Source organism: Lonchura striata, chromosome 6 (genome assembly GCF_050655825.1).
Source record: "Lonchura striata isolate lonStrDom1 chromosome 6, ASM5065582v1, whole genome shotgun sequence".
NCBI classification, from domain to species: Eukaryota; Metazoa; Chordata; class Aves; order Passeriformes; family Estrildidae; genus Lonchura; species Lonchura striata.
Genome location: NC_140708.1, coordinates 26,609,893 through 26,630,181, shown reverse-complemented (window position 1 = coordinate 26,630,181; position 20,289 = coordinate 26,609,893). Strand labels below are relative to the sequence as shown.

At 35.4% G+C, this 20,289-nt stretch overlaps 1 protein-coding gene across 3 annotated transcripts in view; it reads left to right on the top strand.

Annotated features, from left to right (window-relative positions):
- Positions 1 to 20,289, top strand: part of LOC110473694 (adhesion G protein-coupled receptor A3) — a 257,125-nt gene that overhangs the window by 80,255 nt on the left and 156,581 nt on the right. For all 3 annotated transcript variants that reach the window (XM_085582610.1, XM_021536446.4, XM_085582611.1), the window contains exons 3-4: positions 14,739 to 14,810; positions 18,541 to 18,612. In XM_085582610.1, coding sequence (XP_085438736.1) covers positions 14,739 to 14,810; positions 18,541 to 18,612 — 144 coding nt within the window. The remainder of the gene's footprint in view (positions 1 to 14,738; positions 14,811 to 18,540; positions 18,613 to 20,289) is intronic.

The window sequence follows — 20,289 nt, the reverse complement described above, 5'->3', positions numbered from 1 at the left end:
ATGTTTAAATTCTATTATCTTGCCATGAAAGATAATCCCCTACTGAAATGGGTACACAGTTCAGTACATAGTCTCTCAGAATCCACTGGTATATGAGAATTCCTTTTTTGAATTACCTAATTCTCATTTACTCTCTGCACTTGTAGGTATTGTGTCACAGAAGAATTTTAACTGATGCCACCTATATAATGTGGTTTGGATCAGACACCCACACATTGCATAGACTCAAAGTTAGAGTGACTATATTTAGCTCAACTCTACCCAAGAGGAGCCTTCATTCAAAACAAAGTAAAAAAACTCTACCTGTCAACTGTCAACATTTCCAACACTCATATTTTTAATAGCAGCATTTACCAAGCCAAAAGCAATAAAATGAATAGCTAAATACATAATAAATTTTCTATTTAATGCATAAAAAACAAGTGTGTTGTCATCATCAATTATGGAGAAATACATACATGATTGCAACTAAAATTGCTGAATTTGTCTAATGATAATGGGTTTTGCTGGATTTTTGACTTGTAGATTTTGACTTTATCTGCAAAATATTTTTGAAGCCTGCATAAAAATTCCATTATCACTTTCATTGTTGACTATTCATGTTTTGATAAATAATTTACATTTAAATTTCTTAGAAACAATATAGAATATTTTAAGTTATCAGGAGAGTGTCTATATAATGTTAAAATAATATTTACCTTGTATTTGAGGCTATTTTTATTAACACATGTTTATAAAATTACTTATTTTTTAATTTTCAGGATACATGAGAATTTTTTTTTTTGAGGCTTGCGGTTAGAGAGGGAGATAAGCTTCTCATTTTTTGGTGCTCTGTTCAATAGATGTCTGCATGTGCTTTTTTTTAGTATGGTGGCAATTTCAAAATCAAGATGTTTTTAATAGACTTTTCTTGAGCTGAAAAACTTATTTTCGAAGTAAGTGAAAGAGTCTTAACTGCTCTCTACTATTTTGATTATTGTATGAGCTCTATTTTTCTTGAGTTTAGGATGATTGAAATAGTGTGTAATGTTGATCTTACTTCATACACAATTTGGCAGGAATGTGTTGGTGTAGTTACTTTCACAAAGTCAAAATCAGCCTCTTACTTCTCTCCCTCGTGCTTGAACATTTGCAAAACAGAGACAAGTGAGTGATTAAATTTGGGTCTATGTGTTTACCTTAATAAATGTATTTTCAAATCAAAAGACTGCTGAAAAATTTCACAGCAAGACTGTTTTCCTTTTAGGACAGTCCTCTTGTTAATGAGTCTGTGTCCAAACAACGACAACATTTCTTTTCTTTGTGTTTTTAATTACATTGCCTAGGTAAGAGCATAATTGCTTCGGCATTGTATTTGATTTTCACACAATTTTTCGTAATTGACATTTTAAAATCAAATTATCTTCAGTTTCTTGATGTGAAAAATACTATATATTGACGGATGAGCATGTAATCTGTGTGAAAAATGTTTTGTTAAATCATTAACACTAGGTTGTTTGTCTGGTGAATCAACAACCTTTTGATGGCAACAGAGATTTCACTGTAATAGTTTTTAATATTCTTCTTTTCCCATTAGGGCAAGGAGCACCAGTTTTAAAGCAGCCTCTCTTTCACTCTGATATGAATAGATAAATTGTCGAAGCTGCCAACAAGAATGCTTCCTAACTACAAGGCACATTGTAAGCAACACTCCATACAGTGTTCTTGCTGGTAAACACAAACTGTGCACAGTTAGTGGTGCAGTTTCGTTCTCATCTTTCAGTTGAATTTAATGAGCTGAACACTGATGAGATTTTTGAGAATTGGGTTAGTGTGTGCTGAGTGGGAGACAGATACGGGATGACATTTTTTCTGAGTTGCCCTTTCCCACCACTTATCAGTAGAGGGAAAGGGATAAGAATGGAATACGTGCATACTGTATATTGTTCCAGAGGAAAACACTGTTCTTCAGAATTAACCCTTTAAAAAATGTTTTTAAATATGGAAAAAGTGCAAAATCATATTTAGCCTCATATTCCATGTCTTTATAAAAATTATAAATTGGTTTTAGAAGCATTGCCTGCAGTGTTTCTTATGGGTATTGCACTGTGCCATTACTTAGAAACTGGAGTTGCATCCCAAGCATGTACCTTAGCACTCTGCGTTGGAAAGGAGCAAGTGTCACATTAATTATGCTTTCTGCTCTGCTTTCCCACTCCTGTCTTGCTTGGCTTTCCTTGCTGGATTGAAGAGAAAATTGATTCTTGTCTTGGCCTATTTCAAAGGCATCTGAAAACAGCTAAAAACAAACTAAACCCAGCCAAATGGGTAGTAAATAATATATACAGCCCTTAAACAGAAAATTTAGCAGCTTGCTTGCTGAGGAAGTTGCTAAAGCTCCCATCAGCAACCAGATATAGTAGACTTGGTGCTTCTCAGCACTGTCAAGGGTAGAACAGATACTTGGCTTTCAAAATGTAGTTCCCAGCTATTCTTTGGAGGCCTAAGCTCTTTATACAGTGAACAGGGAGAATTAGGTTTGCAAGAAGAGTATCCAAACCAGCCATCATGGCTGAGGGACTGAACAGGCATTGAGCCTTTCAGAAGCGCTGAAGCCTGACAAGTTTTTTTCCCTGGGGCTGGGATTTGCAGACTAATACTTCTACTGTAACCATTCCAACCTTTATAGGCATAACTGATTCCATATTTTATTTGAAATGTGGTCTTAAAAGAAGGTAACTCTGCTTTCTGTACTGGCCTGCTGGCTGGAGTATCTGCTTTGGAAGAGAAGGACTCAGGTTCAGCCTGAGAACATCACACATTCACTTGCCTCTGTGGAAAAGGCCTTAACCAGAATGTAGATCTTCTTGAAGTGGAGCTGTGCCAATATGTGTTCAAGTGTTCAAGATTTATGAGGCCAGAAAGGAAAGAACAGAAGCAGACAAGTGCCAAGGGTATTTCTTTAACAGGGAGATAATGGGTTTTGCTGTAAACAATTGTTCAATAACATATAAAAATACTGTTTTAGGGAACAGAGATTCCAGCCAGTTTCTTTAGCTCCTGTGTATTTCAAATGTAGTTATCCATCCCTTCTGGGTGAGGATGGTACCAGAACAGTGTCTTCCCTTTCTCCAGCTGTAATTGGCTCTTGTAGGAATGATGCACGGCAATATTTCACCGTTCCCTTGGATGCTGGGCTGTGCTCTGCTTTCATGGCTTTGCTGATGGCATCCTCTTAGCCTGCCTGGCCCCACAGAGAGCCATGGTGTCTGCAGGTCTTGCCTGCAAATCCCAAAAGGGTTCTTGTGAGTCCCCAGGCTCTGAGGTGTTGGGCATGCCCAGCACCCTGTCTGAAATTTGGGGAGTTGAGAAGGGCAGGCTGGAGTAGCTGCAGCATTCGGACACGTAGGAGGTGAAGTGGGGGCTATGAATTGCACTCTGGGACTTAGAACCAATGCTCCACTCAAGTTTTACTTTAGTTGTCTAAGTGCTTTTTTGGACCCAGGCCAACACTTTCCCTGCCATGCTCTGGGTGACCGGTGTATATTGTCATGGCCCTGCTAAGCATTAAATGAGTTTGAAATGCTTTGAGTACTTGAAAGTGTTGAAAATTATTTCTGCCATTCAGGGCAATTGATTTGAAGAAGAGATTATCCAGTCCTGCTTTTTGTTTCCACAACGTTTGTGTGCCAGTTTGAGAATGCTTTAAATTACTTGACTGGCTGTGCCCCAGCATTCTTTACTGATACTGCTTGTATGAATTTAACAAGTATTTTATGTCTCATTATTGGATAAATGAAAATAACCTAGAAAAGGAAGAATCTCTACATGTGCATTATTTATGGACCTCTATGCCAACTATTACTAATCTGTGGAGGTGAGTTATAATAACAATTATCAGGAATTCTCTCTCAAAGTTTCAAAATAGAAATGAAATTTAAAATAGAAAAGTTGGAATGATCTGCTCCCTGGTAACAGGTTTTACATCAGGCCATCTCTTAGAGAGATTTCCAGTCATCTTTTAATAAAACAGTTGGATTCTGCTAGTGTACAAATAGTTAGAGAGAACTTCAATTTACAATTACCTAGAATTGAAATCAGCAGTGCAGAGCTAGTGTTCAGCTGAAAAGGTTTGAGATCACTTGAAAAAAATGACAATGTAGAAAGGAAATGTCACTTTGAAACAGCATTGTTTCCCTGTTAATAAATGTCTCCTAAAGAGAGAAGTATTTTAGTGGTTTTGAATAAGGAGACATAGCAGGGTCCAGGGTCAAGTTTATTTTTCTTGAAGTAAAATAACCATGAGGAGAGTTGCTTTTGCAGAAGATCAGTTGAGAGGCTTATGTACCACAATCCAAATTGCATACTGAGCAGTTAATATTGTTTCAAATAAAAGAACATAGTTTTTGTTATTAAAACAATAGAGAATAATAAAGCTGTAGTGCTTTGTAATTTTTCCATTGGTGGATGTTGTTTTGTTGGCCATCCTATCGGAGTCTTTGGAGGAATAAGAAAAGTGTAGCCCTACTGATATTTAGGAATATAAATCTTAGTTTATGAAGGACTAGTGAAGCCTCATCTGTGCAAGTTTCCTTCACTAAGAGATGCAGGAGATATTTGAAATACAAGATCTAATTTAACTTGATCATTAATTATTACTTACATATTTACTGCTACTATGACTACTACTACTATTATATAAAACTATTAAAATTGTATATATTATTTAATTCAAATACTTTGAGGCAATCTCTATGCTATTGTATTTCACTGGTACAGTGGTCATTATCTTTGTGCTCCATATGTCTCCTATAATCAGGATATTTTTGCCTTTATAGATATGATTTAATATATTATTACTTTAATAATAATATGTATCTTTATATATCACATTAATTGTCCTAGTATCTAGAAGTTTCATAAGGAGACTATAGAAGAATTAATATAATGACATTTTTTAGTAGAATGAAGTTTTCAAGTGATGATCATAAATCACAATTCAATAATTCATTTTTCTGGACAAAAGTGTTAAGAAGCTATTTTTATTTTTGTCTAGAAACATTAGATAGATCCCAGTCTAGTGCTGTGAAGTGTTTTACGAGTAGGCACTGGATCCATCACCTTTTAAAAGGGCAAAAAAATGTGTGCTTCTTTTCAGGTGTAAAAGATTAAAATGTTTCAAAATGGGAGGAATGAATGTAAGACACGTATTTTTGTTAAATGTAATCCCAGGGAAATTGTTTAGTGGAAATACATATTCAAAATTATTACAGTTACTGTATGAACAGAAAACAGTCAAACATGACAAAAGCCAGGAATTTCTTCTTTAAATTGAGAGGATAGGAATGTAAGCAAAGGGAATGAAATACAGGGCAAATTACTAGTGGTTAAGGGTGAGAGAATTGATTAGAAACAGAATGAAAGAAAGTTGTGCTAGATGCTGCAGGATGGAATGAAAGGTTATAATTTGCAGATCACTTTTGGTGTCAATTTAGAATTAAAAGCATCTTTCCTGTTAGTGCAAAACACTTGTACAATTAAATAAAATGCCAGTTCCTCGGGGTCAGTTGTAGCTGCATTCCTGACCCAGAGCAGTGCAATAGTCTGCTGGTTTAGATACATTTATGTGATGCAAGAGTTGTGATTCCAAGGGATTATTTTTATATACCTCTTAAAATGCAGGTTTGTACAACTACTTGGCAGTGTTTCTTACGAGTTTTGCTTGAACTTTTGTTGTTGAGTCATAGTATAAATTTTTTAATAATTTAAATAATGATTTAATAATTTCCTGCAGTATAAATTTTTACTTTATGAAACAGTTGATTAGACACCAAAATTGTTCTTGCCTTAGTACAAACATTAATAGTTTTATCAGGGCATTGTATATTAGGAAAAATATAAAATATGTTCTATATAAAAATTGAATATTGTAATAAGTGACAGGAATATAAAATAAACTCACTTGTAAAGTTAGTTTATAGGGCTGTCTAAATCATGAACGATATTTATTTTTCCTGGGATTTTTTTTTTAATTTACGTAACATAGTTTAGTTGTATTTCAGCACATCACTTAATTGAATTTATGAATGTCTCTGCTTCTGTTTCCCGTTAGGACCACAAATAGTTCTCTTAGTCTGATGTGCAGTCAGCCAAGGTCAGCCCACCACAATGATATATCCCTCTGAAATTTTATATAGTGATGTCATTAAGATAACACATGATTTGTGTCAGATGCTGTCATCCTTTAGATGTAGTAAGTGCAGATTTATAAATACATGTCTTAAAGTAGCTGCCACAAAGTCCCTTTTCTTCCACCAGGCTCTTGCTCAGTAATGCAGCTCTCCCAGCAGCCCTGGGAGGTGTTAGCAGGGCTGTTGATACCTGACCACCAGAGTCTGTGTGCCCTGCATGCCTGGAGGAGGGTTTGATGGTAAACTGATTTATTTGTGGGAGAGAATACCTGGATCCCAGGCCTGACCTAGGAATCCTGTGGAAATAAAGCACTATTTCTGACAGCCTGAGAGAGAGAGGCAATGTAATGAAAGTAGAAGAGATGCCATGAAATAAGATATGAGTAAACAAGCTGGGAAAAGAGCTGTTACTCTGTGTGGTGAGAAGGATTGATAAGGAAGGGATGCCTAATGGAACAAAACATGCCAACAACTTTCAGCAATAATCATCTCCAACAATAACATTTTTCCAACAATAACATCTTTCCCTGCATCCTTTTTTTTTTTTTCTTTTTGTGTTTCCTTTCCTGTTTCCTCCATTTTTTTGGTATTCTTTCAGGCTGTGAAGACCTGTGGGTGTTCCTGTGGCCCCAGCTACTATTGTGTGTTGTTATGTCTGTGTTGATTTTTTTTTTTTGGTTTTTCAGTGACTTTTCATATCGTAAGGCTGAATAACTGAAACTTTTATATAAGCAAAAGAAAATTTATTTTAAAACCCTATGATTTTGCCTAAAACACTAGTGATGAAACAAGGCATAAAAATAATTTAAAAATAACATTTCAAGTGGGACTAACACAGGCAGGTTATTAAATATATGCCGCCTTATTATTATTTATAATAGAATATATTTTGGCTTGAAATTACTATTGGCAGTTCTGAGATAGAAGAAATAAGATTTTTTAGCTTCTTTAAAAGAATTTTTACTTGAAAATCTCAAGATATGCATTGTATTGAATACAAAGTATATGGCAATGAGTTTAAAGAATAGGTAGAAATTATACATTCACATAGAACCACTGGTCTTATTTTTCAGCCTTGTAGTTTGCTCATCTGTATTTTACATGAAATCTTAGCAAAAAGTAGTTTTAAATTTCTGATATTTACCTACATGAAAGTGCAAATTTATAAACTGTGCACTGAAAATACTCAAGGAGGTTCTGCAGAGGGCTCACATTAACCTTCATTTCTGCAGAAGACAATTCTGCATGCCTTCTCATTAGCACATGTGGTTGGTTTTTGAAAAACTAAAATTTGTCTATGGTATTACCACAGACCCAGTTTATATAAAACAGGGCCTTCTGCAGAAGGATTGTCAGACCAGTTTTCCAGCAAGATTTAATTCCTCTGAGGTAAACTGCTTATAGGTAGTTCTTCCCTGTTATCCTTAAACTACTTACTGGCAGTTTAAATTGACAGGATTTCTGTGCAATTAGTGTTGCCTCTAACATTGACCAAATTAAGTTTTCAGAAGGTTTCTACATTTGTTTCCCCCCTCCTGTTCTGGAAAGGGCTTCCTTCTCTGTATGATGCTGGCATGTATCTGGGTGTTGCCATATTCTCGGGTAAATAGGAGGAACAGCTTTGACTGTGATGGTTCCTGGAGTTGGGTGGAGATTACTGCAGTGTTCCCTCATCATGAGCTGAATAATTACTGCAGGTCCCTGGACTCAGTATCTCAGGGTCCATGCTCTTTGTGATATTGTTAATTAAGATTCTTACTCTTTTAATGAAACTCTGTAGCAAAAGTAAGTAGGAAGAAAGATTGAGCTGTTCCTTGACATTTTTTAATTGATTCACCTTGGGTTTAGAAATGTTCTACTTCTCTATTATGAAAACAATACAGTGAAATAAATGTTGTAGAAAAATGATTCCTATTTTCTTGATCCGCACTGACTAATAAACTGTCTTAGTTTTGGCTCAGAAGTACTCCTAGATTAATCTGTTTGCCATCTGCAGGTACTTATCTTTCATTTACACCTCAGGCTAAAAATCATTCCTCTTTTCTCTGGATGTTTTAAGACATGAAATCTCAAATTGAAATTCAATAATGAATCACTTGTGGTTTTCCAACTCAATCTTGATACGGTAAAAAAAAAGAATCAAATATTTCCTTAAAAAATGCCCCACCCAAAACTCCATGATATGATGGATGTATATTTTAAGGTTCTCATATCTAAAAAAACACCTTTTCATTACACTGATACCTCTGATGATTTGGTATAAAAATTAAAATCTCTATATTTTATTATGAAAGATTAATTCAGATGCACTTTTGAAAGTTCTGGATAAATTTCCAGTGTTTCATGTTATTTTTGTATTATTACACTAGAGTTTGAAATATGACCTAGGAATGTTGAATATACAGTGCTGGAAATCTGTAACAGCCAAAGCAATGCAGTCTTAGAATGTGGAATATCAACTCCTACAACTGGAGCTGAAATCTTTCTCAGTAGAAAGTGTGTTTTACCCACTTTCTATGTTTTACATTTTATTTTACCCATGTGTTTCGTTTTTAAAAAAATATGGTTGAGGATACTTTTCTCCTGACTTTTAAATTTTCCTTACAGTTTTCTCACAGAGAAAGGGAGGCATTTTGTGCTGGCACTGCAGAGCTGTGGGCACTGAAACCCACTTCATCAGCTCTCAGCATTTATTTCTTCTGCCCTTTCAGTCTTGGTTTAGCCCCATACAACTGCTCCAAGTGACCCCTCCCTGGGTGCTGGGTGGCACAGCCACTCTGTCTTCAGTCCCCAGGTTACAAGTGCCAAGCATCTGCTCCTGTGCCTAATGTGATCTTACCACATATGTCTGGGTTTGTGGCATAAAAATGAAAACATATAGGAACAGTTGCATATGTTTGGAATTCTGAATTTTTATTTCTTATAAACATGCCAAAGTAGAAGAATCTGGAAGGTGTAGATGGTTTTTCTTTATTTGAAAATGCATTTAAATTTGAGCTATCAATAACAAAATGCTGAAAGTAGAGGCAGATGCCAAACATCTTTGCACCTATATTCTGGTTGGTCAATGCTATATTTAGAATGAACCTGCCTTAATTAATATTTTAAAATGTTATTTTCTATCATATACATTCATAAAAATGTATCAAAAAATTTGTACTGCAAGTCAATATTTTTTTATCTTGTTTTTCCAAACTTTTTAGGGTTTTGTTTTCACTTGGCATGCTGCTTCTTCAGTTCAAATACTTTGAGTCTTACATTCTTGCTCTATGACTATTACTGTGAAAATGAAATAACTTATAACATTCTATGGGATTCTTTGAGCTAGCAAACTACCATAAAGCCTCTCTTTGTTCTGTTTCAGCTGCCATTCTTAGTACTTTTTTTTACACTTTTAGGCATGTTCCTAAATAATGAATAACTGCCAAATCACCACAGCATATTTGTTGTGAATGAGTCATCAGCCTTAAATTAAAAACCAAAGTGTGATGACCTTTCTGTTGTTCTGCATGTCATAATTGCCATCAAGTGATGGGTCTAAAACCTCTGATCATTCATTAGCACCTTGAGTGGATGGCAGTCTTGTTTTTGTCTAGTGTTTAGGGTCTATTGTTTTAGGGAATCCAATCAGTAATGGCTTGGATTAAAAAGGGAAAATTAAAGGAAAATGCATCATCAGCATGTTAAACAAACAAAAGACCTATAGTCTCTGTGTCTGGAAAGGCAGACCATTATTGGACAATTATTGTGCATATTTCTGTGCATATTTATGTTTATTATCTGATGTTTCTAACTGGAAAGAGTTTTGTCTTTATCTCTTGGAATTTAACTGAGATGTAACCATTACTTTCCTGATTCTGGAAAGTAGGTTAAATATCCATTCTCATAATTAAAAAAAAAATTAAATAAAGACTACAAATGAGCTCTGGAGTTCCATGGGAGCAACTTAGTTAATTTAGTTACTGATGATAGTACCAGGTAACTGCTATTACTTCACCTGCCTGTTTAATGAGATATGTTTTTCCAACAATGCATTTACCAGCAATGGAGATGAAAATAAATTTTGATTATATCTCTACCACCAAAGTACAGCAAGTTACTGTCTCCTATACAGATAGGTACCTTTGAAATGTCTTCAAAACACATTTTGCCAATATCAACTTAATTCTTGTTTCTTGTATCCAGGAGTGCCAGCCCTGACTGTTGATGGCAGAATAGGTGCTAACTCTTGTCTTCCATCACTGGTTATGCCTCTTTCCCACTACAGTGACCATAATCTTTTCTTCAAAGATCTCAAGTCTACATTCATTTCTTGGCAAAGGTGACATTCAGTTCAGCTGTAATATTTCACATGAGAAAGAAGTGGAAGATGCGACCTTATTTTGTTTTTTGTCTGTTGTTGTTTCATAGTAATATGCAAAATGTGGAAAGTCAGTCATACTTAGTTGGTATTTGGCATCTGCTCAACAACTGATTGCTCTTCTCAGGGCTTTTTTGGAAAGTTTGCAGCACCATAATGACAGCTTTCTAAACACAGATGTCCTCTTGGTACAACCTATAATTTTTTATGAAAGATGTATCAATGTCAGGAATTTGAACACAGTCATGGAATTAGTTGAATATTTTTGTTATGAACATGTATTCAAAATATCTACAGTACTTATATTGTAAGTTGGAGAAAGAATATGCAACGTCTGAAGGCAAATATGTTGGTACAAATCATCAGAATATAGTTTAAGTTAAAGGGATTCCTTTGTTAATGGACTGTCTATACTTCAGTGAACTTTTGCCCACTATGTTCTGTACTGTGTAAGTACACACAGTGACCTCGAAGCATCAAGAATCTCAGGAATACATTCAGATAATTGGGGATTTGGCCACAGAAGATGTCTAATAGCTGAGAGGCCTGGAGTAGTTACTAAATGTTCTTGTGATGTCCCATTAGTAGCCTGTTCCTCTTGTTTCATTTACCTCTCAGCTAAGACATCAGGAAATGAATACTTCAAACACAAATTCCCCTGCATCAAGTCAGCAATTTTTCTTAAGGTTTCTCTTAACAAAGTAAAAGTCATTTGAAAGCTTAATGTGTAAATTGATAAACTCCCAGCATCTTGTGGTCCTTAGTAAAGGAATCCTTGATTGTATTTACCTATGGGCCGATTATTTGCAAATACCTACAGATAAGAAGACAGTGCTTAATGGTTGCTGTATGTAATTTATGTAAGTTCAGACTTGCAGGTGAAAAGGAAAGTCTCCTCTGTAACCATTTGAGATTGTTTTTTAATGATAACAGAGTCCACTCTATATTGTTCTTCTACCTATTTAGGTCAAGTTAAGATCAGAGTAGCCTGCAGAAAGTTTATCTAGCAACCCTAATGATATTAAGGGAAATATAGTTCAATAAATATTGTCCCATTTTGATTTTTTGCAGCTCTGCAGCCTGGATCTAAGTGCTGCAGTTTGTATGACTATAGCTAACTTCCTGTAGCTTCCCTCTATCTGTACTTGTACATGGCACTTGGTTTTGATTTATTTTCATGTCTATACTCCCACACCACTAATGACACATCATTCAGATTCAGAATAGATACTTTAAAGTTAGAATGCAGCATCAGAAATGAAGGAAAATCGTAACTGTTAGTTAGAAAATGCTTTCTTTTTGGACTTCAACTGGGTCACACTGTGGTCATTCAATATTATGATACTGGGGTTCTTTCCCTTCTCTCTTGCTTTTGGTTGATGATAAAATTACTTGTCTGGTATAGGTGCATGTGTGTGGTCCAGCCTGGGTTGCTCTTTGGCTTGTCTTGGATCATGACCTTTTGCCAAACCTCAGCAGTAGCTCTTGGGGAAAAAATGTAAACATACAACCAGATTTACTCTGGGTTCTTTATTTAGCTCAGTGCAAGTTAATTCTAATTGCTATAAGGCTTCAATATGACAAACTTTTTTCTAAATCAGAAAATGGGAGAAGCTAATTTAATATTTTAATTATACTAATTTAGTAAAAAACACAAGTGGGTGGGAAGCAACTGGTATCTCCTAATGCAGAAGTACAAACATTAGGTGTTCAGCAGTTGTGATAATTTTATTTATTAATTTTAATCACATTAAAAGAAGTGCTCAAGGGTCACAAGGATGGAAACACCAATTTTGTTAGGCCAGAATTATATAGAAACATTATGCAATAATACTAATTACTAAGAAAGTGCCAGAATTGTGGGCAGTGTAGTCATCTACAATTTTCTGAGAATATCCTTACAAAAATGACCTTCCTATTTTAAGTGTAAATTCAAAAATAAGGAGACCAAATGTCTTGTTTATGACAGTGTAAGTGATGGACATTTTCCATGAAATGATCCACCTTCTACTAACATGAAATGACCTTTTTTCTTCCTGTAGGTGATAGTTGAGGATTATGCTGGTTTTTCCTATGTGGTTACAAGTTTGGGGAAACAGGGCAGAGTTTTCATTAACTAGAACATAGAAGATTTCAGTAAATGGAAGGCCTTTTGCCTGCTAGGTTATTTTGACTGTCATTAAAACTCACCTGTCAACAGCTTGCCACTTACCCTGACTATTTTATATTTCTTCTGAGCTGTTACCTCTCTTGACTACAAGAATTGATCACTTTGCCTGATTGCAACTTGCAGAATATTTAGATGAGGTGGCAGTTAACACAGAATGTATGTAATTGATATAAAGATTACTTATTAAAATTGGCAGTGTCCCCTGCCTAAAATGCACATATTTGCATATGTACTAAGCCTCTTAGGTTGTTTACAAGTGAGTAAACACTTCAGTGTAAAGCTTGAGACAGGTTTTTGCTTTCTCTTATGATTTTTAAGAATACAGCTGTTCCATGATGAAAATAGTATTCTTCCAGTCTTTTTTATATGGATTTACTTCTGCAAGTTAAATAACTTCTTTGACCTGAATAGTTACATAATTAGCATACTGTACAAGCAAAAGGAGTAGACAAATGTTTAGTATTGAATATTTGAATGTTAAAAAACATGAGGCTTTGAGTTACCCACAGAGCAAAAACCCTAAATCATCAAAGGAATAAACACTTGTGTAGATTAGTTTTTGCCATACAAAAGACTTGTCCTTGCAAGTTAACTCTGGAGGAGAGGGTGCAGAGCTTTTGTTTAAACAGTTTTATTTATTATAAGGTGTGGAAAACTCACAGTTAAAGAAATGGTCAGAACTTCTTGAGCAAATTAAGACAAAACAAAATAAATCCAGTAGCTGCTGCTGATACCAGGGAACTAAGATGAGAATGTTTGACCACAAAACATTAAACAAACTCCCTAAAGTTTCTTCCAATTCTCAGACTTCTTAAATACTGTGTTGCAGGCTGAAAGCTGAACTAGACTCTTAAAGAGTCCAGCTTAGATCTTAGTTAGGCACAAATCACTCATGGACATCGTTGCTACAATGGAATGGGTGTGAGACACAAGATTTTGGAACTGTATTCAAGAGATGTGCAAAAATGACTAGAAAAGTGCAAAAATACTTATTTTTGATTTTGACTTTGAAAATAAAAAATATCCTTCTGTGAAATAAACATTTGGGATGAAATGTTATCCTATTCAGGATAAACACAGTGGATTCAAGACTTCAGCTAGTGTGAATTTTAGCTGCAGTAAAATAAAAAGTCAGAAATAAGATTATTCTCGTGGCTGTTGCTCCATCCATGCTTTGGCAGAGTCAAGCAGTGTATATGCTGTAATTTCTGGAAGTGACCAGCCTGAGAAACAGCACTGAAATTGGTGAGCACCAGTTGCTCCCTATGAATTGCAAATTATCAGATGAACACAGCCTACAAGAATTTACAGCATTTGTCTCCTAGGCCTGCTTATCTGGTTGCACTGAAGGCACTTCCTCAGGGTTCACATCACAAAAGTCTTGGAGACTTTTCAGTAGTAAATCTCTGTGGGGACTGAGCTGAGAGCAGTGTCTTGCCCCAAGCTCTGTGTCAAGAGCAGATGAGATTACTAATGCCACTGAAATATTCTTTATCAGTAAAACAGCCAATCCTCTGGATTGTCAGCAAGTGCAAAATGAAGCAACAATCTGCCAAATAGGAGAAACTGTATTTCAGAACAGAAACATCACCTGTCTCTTTGTCTCACATGCCAACTTCTTTGCCTACACTAGGTGGAAATGAGAAATTTATTAAGTATAAAGTGCACAGTACAATGAATAAGCAAGCTAAAAGGCTCTTGCTTTGCTGACTAATTATTTCATTCACTCACACTGATTAAAACATTTTTTCCTGGGGCGAGTATGGCTGGTAAGGTTGTTTTGAAAAGTATAAATAGGAAGAGAAGAATTAAAACAAACAAAAATTTTTTAAAGCATCTAATCTTAACCATCTTACTTGGAAAATTATGTTCTTATATACTGCAGATGGGTACTGTTTTTGATGCTACTAGTTAAATTCTTAGTTTTAGCTAAGGCAGATAAAGGTTAGAATTGCATTGCATTTCACACTCCACATGTGTAACAGTGGTAAAGTAGGTAAAATGATAATTAACTGCTCCTCCTATTATGTCTCTCTAGAGATCTGAAGAATAATTTGATCAGCACAATTGAGCCAGGGGCCTTCTATGGACTTTCAGAACTGAAGCGCCTGTAAGTATTAATTCCATTTGAATTATTCTGAAAATTGTGTTTGTATCGACATTTCTATCCTTGGGCAACTCAAGCATGCCACCAAGCAATAATCAAATAAGGGCACTGGCTGTAAAATAGAAAATCACACACTCTGCTTTTAACATTTAACATGCCTTTTTTTCCTTCTTCTCCTTCTTTCTTCCATTTCCTTTTCTTTTTTACCTTTTCCCATTTAAAAACATCAATTTACTCTCCAGTAAGTGTCCTAACAAATGCCCCTACAAAGGTAAAAAACATGCCTAATTAATGAGTAAGCAGATGATATATCACTATAGACATTAATCAGAAATAACACTAAACAGTTTAGATGTGTGTGAATAATGGTTTGTGCTGCGCTTTTTTTTTTTTTTTACTTTTATCATAAATCAGCCCTATCAAACACATTATTAGAAAGGAAACTTTGTCATAATATAGAGTTTGTCTACCATTTTCCCTACCATCAACCTTGACTTTGCTTAATATTTTTTTTATTTTCATCATGGTTTTCTAAGGAAACAAGACCTTACACAGTATATTCCTTGTCCATCATTCTTGCAATTCTGTCTTGGAAAAGGTTCTCATAGTGCTTTTGGAAGCACTGGCTGAATTTTAAACTACATTTTAGAGGGTAAAAATATCTAAGTTAGTAGGATTCTACAGCTGGGCATTTTTCTTTTAATTAACAAGGACTACTGACCCTCCTTAGGTCAGTACTCAGCCTAAGGAAAAGTGAGATGAACCCTTTTTTAATTATAATTTTCCAAGCGACAGCTTCCAAATGTCCATGCACTGGCTAACTAGGCCATCAGCACATGCCAGGCATTTTCCTAGCCATCATGTATGCTCTCTTATGAGAAAACCTATGAGAAAACAGGGATTATTTTGGTGGGATGGGAAGATTTAGATGAGAAGAAGGAATGCAAATCCACAGAAGAAGAGTTTTGCAAATCCTCTGCTTTTGTGCTGTGTGGCGGTCTGGAACCGCTGTGTGCTGGGAGCGCTGCAGAAGGTTTCTCTCTCTGACCGTGCTGTAGCTGTGTTTTCTAGTACCAGCATCTCACTTTCAGTGTGCTTGGGGAGAGAGCCTGTTGCATAATAATGGCAGAGTAGGATACACATTTCTAACACAAATAAGAGCATTAGGTTTGGAGCTTTCTTGCTGGCTCCGTGCACAGGGTAACAGTAGAATACAGCAATAAAAATGAGCGCTAATTGTTGCTTTGGCCGTGCACTCTAATGACACAACCCTGACCTCTTGTGGGAAAACCAGAAACCTGTGCAAGTCACGGGCTGCACATCCACAGACTGCACAGGTGCAGCCTTTAGGTCAGCCAGGAGAAAGGAATAAAGGGAGAGGAACCCATCAGGCGTTGGACAAGAGAGAAGAAAAGACTTCAGCACAGTAGAATTGGCAATGTTGAGTTTTGTCATGCCAAATTTCAAAAATCCCCGTTGCTAAATAACAAATAACACTGGGAGCAATCTAGAGACAGAGAATTGTTTAACTGCTGGACTACCACGTTTGATAGAAATCTCTGTATTTCCATGGTAAACGAGAAAATATCTTCTCTCCTTCAGTGTGCAACTGTTGGGGAGGAGACAGTAGAGCAAAAGGAATAAATAGTGTAAACTCCTGTTGAATACTGAATACAGTAATTACTTTAAGACTGTACATTCACATCTTTTTATTTCCTGTGTAAAATATAAATGATGCTGAGAAAAGCAGAAGCTGATGTAATGTGGGCAACTGCCAGAGAAATGCCTATGACAAGTCAGACAGACAAGCCACAGGCTGTCAGAATGTTTTCTTTGAAGGATTTGGAGAACTGTTGTAATTTGTATTTGAATGACAAACTGAATTTTTTTAAGGGTTTACTCAAAAATTAATGGAAATTGAAAATTTATGAATCACTAAAATTATGGCATTTGGTTATTAAACACAGAAGAGTTCTCTAGCATCAACTTTGTGAGTCAGCATTAGTAAGTTAAATGTTTAAATCCTGAAAAGGAGCACCAGCTTTGTACATATGAACTGAATTTTGTTTAATGTAACAGGTATTATTCTAGGGAAAAGTGTAGTAAGTTGCCTTTTCTTTTTGTTAACTTTTTTTGAAAACATGCATTACAATACAGAAATTTCAGTCACTGCTATATAACTTCTTATGAAAATAACATTTATTGAAAAAAACTTTGAGAAAACAGTGTTTAGTCTTTCATTTTGGTAAAAAAAATATTTTAGTGCGTGCCCCTCTTAAAGAAATATGCACCCATATTGCATATATTAGTGTAGACAAAATCTGCTTTTGCTACCCAGATTATGTCCCACATTGTGAAGCAATTCTTCCATATGTGTTCAGACTTTGCCTAGGCAAAAGTAAAGCATTACCCAACCAAGAATTCTTGGTAGTTTCTTTTTCTGTCTTCTAATAGAAAGATAAGTACATGAATATATATGTACTTGTCTTAAACTTGCATTTTTAGATTTGCTATGTAGCTTTTAGTGGAATGTGAAGAATAATGCTAACATGAAATTATATTGTATCCTCAGTATTATCTCAGCTGTTCCCTCCTTAGTATCTTTGAAAAGCATTTAAAAAATGTTTTCATTCTAATGTGAAGTTTCATCATATACTTGCACAACAATATATTCTTTGTCTGATAGAAGACGACTTCATAGTGAACTCTAAAGAGATTGCCTTCATTTTCCAGCTAATTGAATGTGTTCCCATGAAAGCAGTAACTGGATTTGTCAAACTACAACCTTTAGTCTTCCATTTGATTACTTTAGTGTTCTCATGTATCAGTAGCAAAATATGGAATCTGCACAATGTAATAAAGGAATCAGAAAACTACCTCTAATTCTAAAACAACAAATACATTCACATCAATTGTAACATTTTTCTTTACTGCATGATCACTTAAAATCCTTATGTAATTGCAATTATTTTTTAAAAAATATACTTGGTGAGAAGGAAAATTTGGGTCAAGGTTGAAAAACCAAATACATAAAAATTAAACTCTAATCTGCCATGTTTTTACAACAATATGATTGCTTATACCTGTCTTTGTCTCCTTCCTGTAAGCATCCTGTGCACTATATTGCATGTATGGCTTATACAGAAAACATTTTTTGCTTTCTGTAGGCACATGTAATGGAATGTAATGCCTTTTACTTTTTGTGCTCTCAGAAAGCCACAGTATTGCTCTTGAAAGAGCTTGCCAAGTGCTTATCAAAACTGACCTCACTAGCTCCAAAATTAATTGCCTTCTGGTTTCTGTGGTTTCAGCTAGAAAGGCTGCTGTTAATGAGATGAAACATGAGTAAACATTAAAAAAAAGAAAAAGTCAGTTTTGGCTGAATATTGCATGGAGCAAAATGCATAGTATTCTTCCTAAGTTAAAAACTGCAGGTGCTAATAACTAAGATCAGGAAAATTCTGTATATTTGTAATACTGCTTTGCTTTTATTTACTACATATATATAAAAAGCCATTTTTATGAAATTAGAAGTCACAGTATGATTTGTGGAATATTGCTCAATAATGTTAATATAAAAGTTATTTAATTCAGTTATGTTACATTATGAGAAAAGGTTTTATTTCTTATTTGTCTCTAACTCCTTAAGTATTAAAAATACTTTGTGTGATTACATAGGTTTGTATATAAATAAGATAGACTCAATGTTTCATGGGATTTTTGTTTGTTTCAGGGATCTTTCAAATAACAGAATTGGTTGCCTAACACCAGAAATGTTTGTTGGACTTAATAATCTTCACAAACTGTGAGTATGACACCAGTTTTATTTTAAACAGAAAAAATCTCAACTGTCACATGACTGGCTTGAGTATAGTTGGCAAGAAAATTACATTATGAGAAAGTTGTTGGTTTTCTACTAAAAGGCCCCTGTCCTGAGCCTTTGATTGTGATGAGTTGATATTTTAAATATGTTTTCTCTATTTCAATTGTAAAATCTGTCAGAAATGCAAAGAATTCAATTTAATTTCCACATTAAAAAGAGGCTAAACATGAAATTTCTGTTTGCATATCTAAGAAACAATTAAAATAAGTTGGTTGTAAATTTCCCGTCTGGGAAAGTGGAAATTCATAGGAAAAATCCTGGTTTAAATGGACATTTGACTGAGCTCAGGAGGGCCCTGTATCTTTATTCAGACCTGTCTTCTGTCTTCATTCCTGAATGAGAAATAAATTCCTATACTGTATCCTATAGTATAGTCATTCCCATAGTATGTGTCAAATCTCATACTTTATTTTCATCCTTTCCAGCCAGTTATGGCATTTCCTTGGACAAACAGGGAAATCTTTCTAGAAAGATATGCCAGCAGGTCAAGATAACACCAGGTAAAAGGCTGAAGTCAGGCACAGTTACAGATCCCATTAATGAGAGTAACTATGCCAGGTCTTCTCTGTTGAAAACAAATGAGAACAGAGGATGGGAAGAGCCTTGATATCACATAATGAACAGGTGCAACCTGCCCCTCTTTTTACTCATCTCAGATGATGTGCCAAATTAGGCAAGCCCAACTCAGCTGTTGAGGGCTTTTATCTCTGCCTTTGTTGTGCACAGTGAAGATGACTGTGACTATAAAACCAGATTACCTTGGAAGGTAAGTTTAATTCAAAATGGTGAAGTCATGTTACTAAATTGAATGTGTTTCTAGTTGCTAGGAACAGACTCAATAGAAACTGTTCAAATCCATGCTCTCTCAGAAAGATCTGATATTCCCATTCACACATCTGTAAGACCCCATCTTAAAAGTGAATTAGAAGTTCAGTACAGAACAACAGTCTCTTGGTGGCAAAGAACAGAAATTCATTCCCAGAGAGTGCACAGCAGTTGGTCTGTGACAGTTTTTGGCTGTACTGTCCCTTTTCTCTGAAGCTCAGGAAAGAATGGGGCAGTGTATCCCCACACCCTTCACTGATGCCAGAGATGCTGGAAAAGGCACAAGGTGCAGCCTGACTGCCCGTGGTTACAGGGCTGATCAAACCACACCAGCACAGTTTCCTTTTGTACAATTTGCTACATACCTGCTATTTCTGGTAGCCTGAGTATCTATCCCAACACTGGCAATTTTTTTCTGAGCTGTAAGGACCAAAGAAAGACTCACCAGTTCCCTCTGCACAGTCATTAATGTTGTATTTTCTTGCATCCAGTCCTTTTGTGCCCTAAATTTCATTTTGAAATGGCTGTGATTAAGAGTTAGCTGTATAAATTTCTTTCTGAGGCCCCAGTTTATAGCAGAAATTTGAATAACACATTTCTTAAGTGTAGCTCCCAAGTGTCAGTCTAGTAATATTTTTCACTTTTAATAATGTTATTTAATGAATTACAAGTCCTTTCATGTTTAAGAAGGTTCATATCTTCTTGTTCTCTTAATGTGGACCAAACTTTGGTTTAGTTATTGTCAGGTTTCATGTTCATGTTCTCTTAATGCTG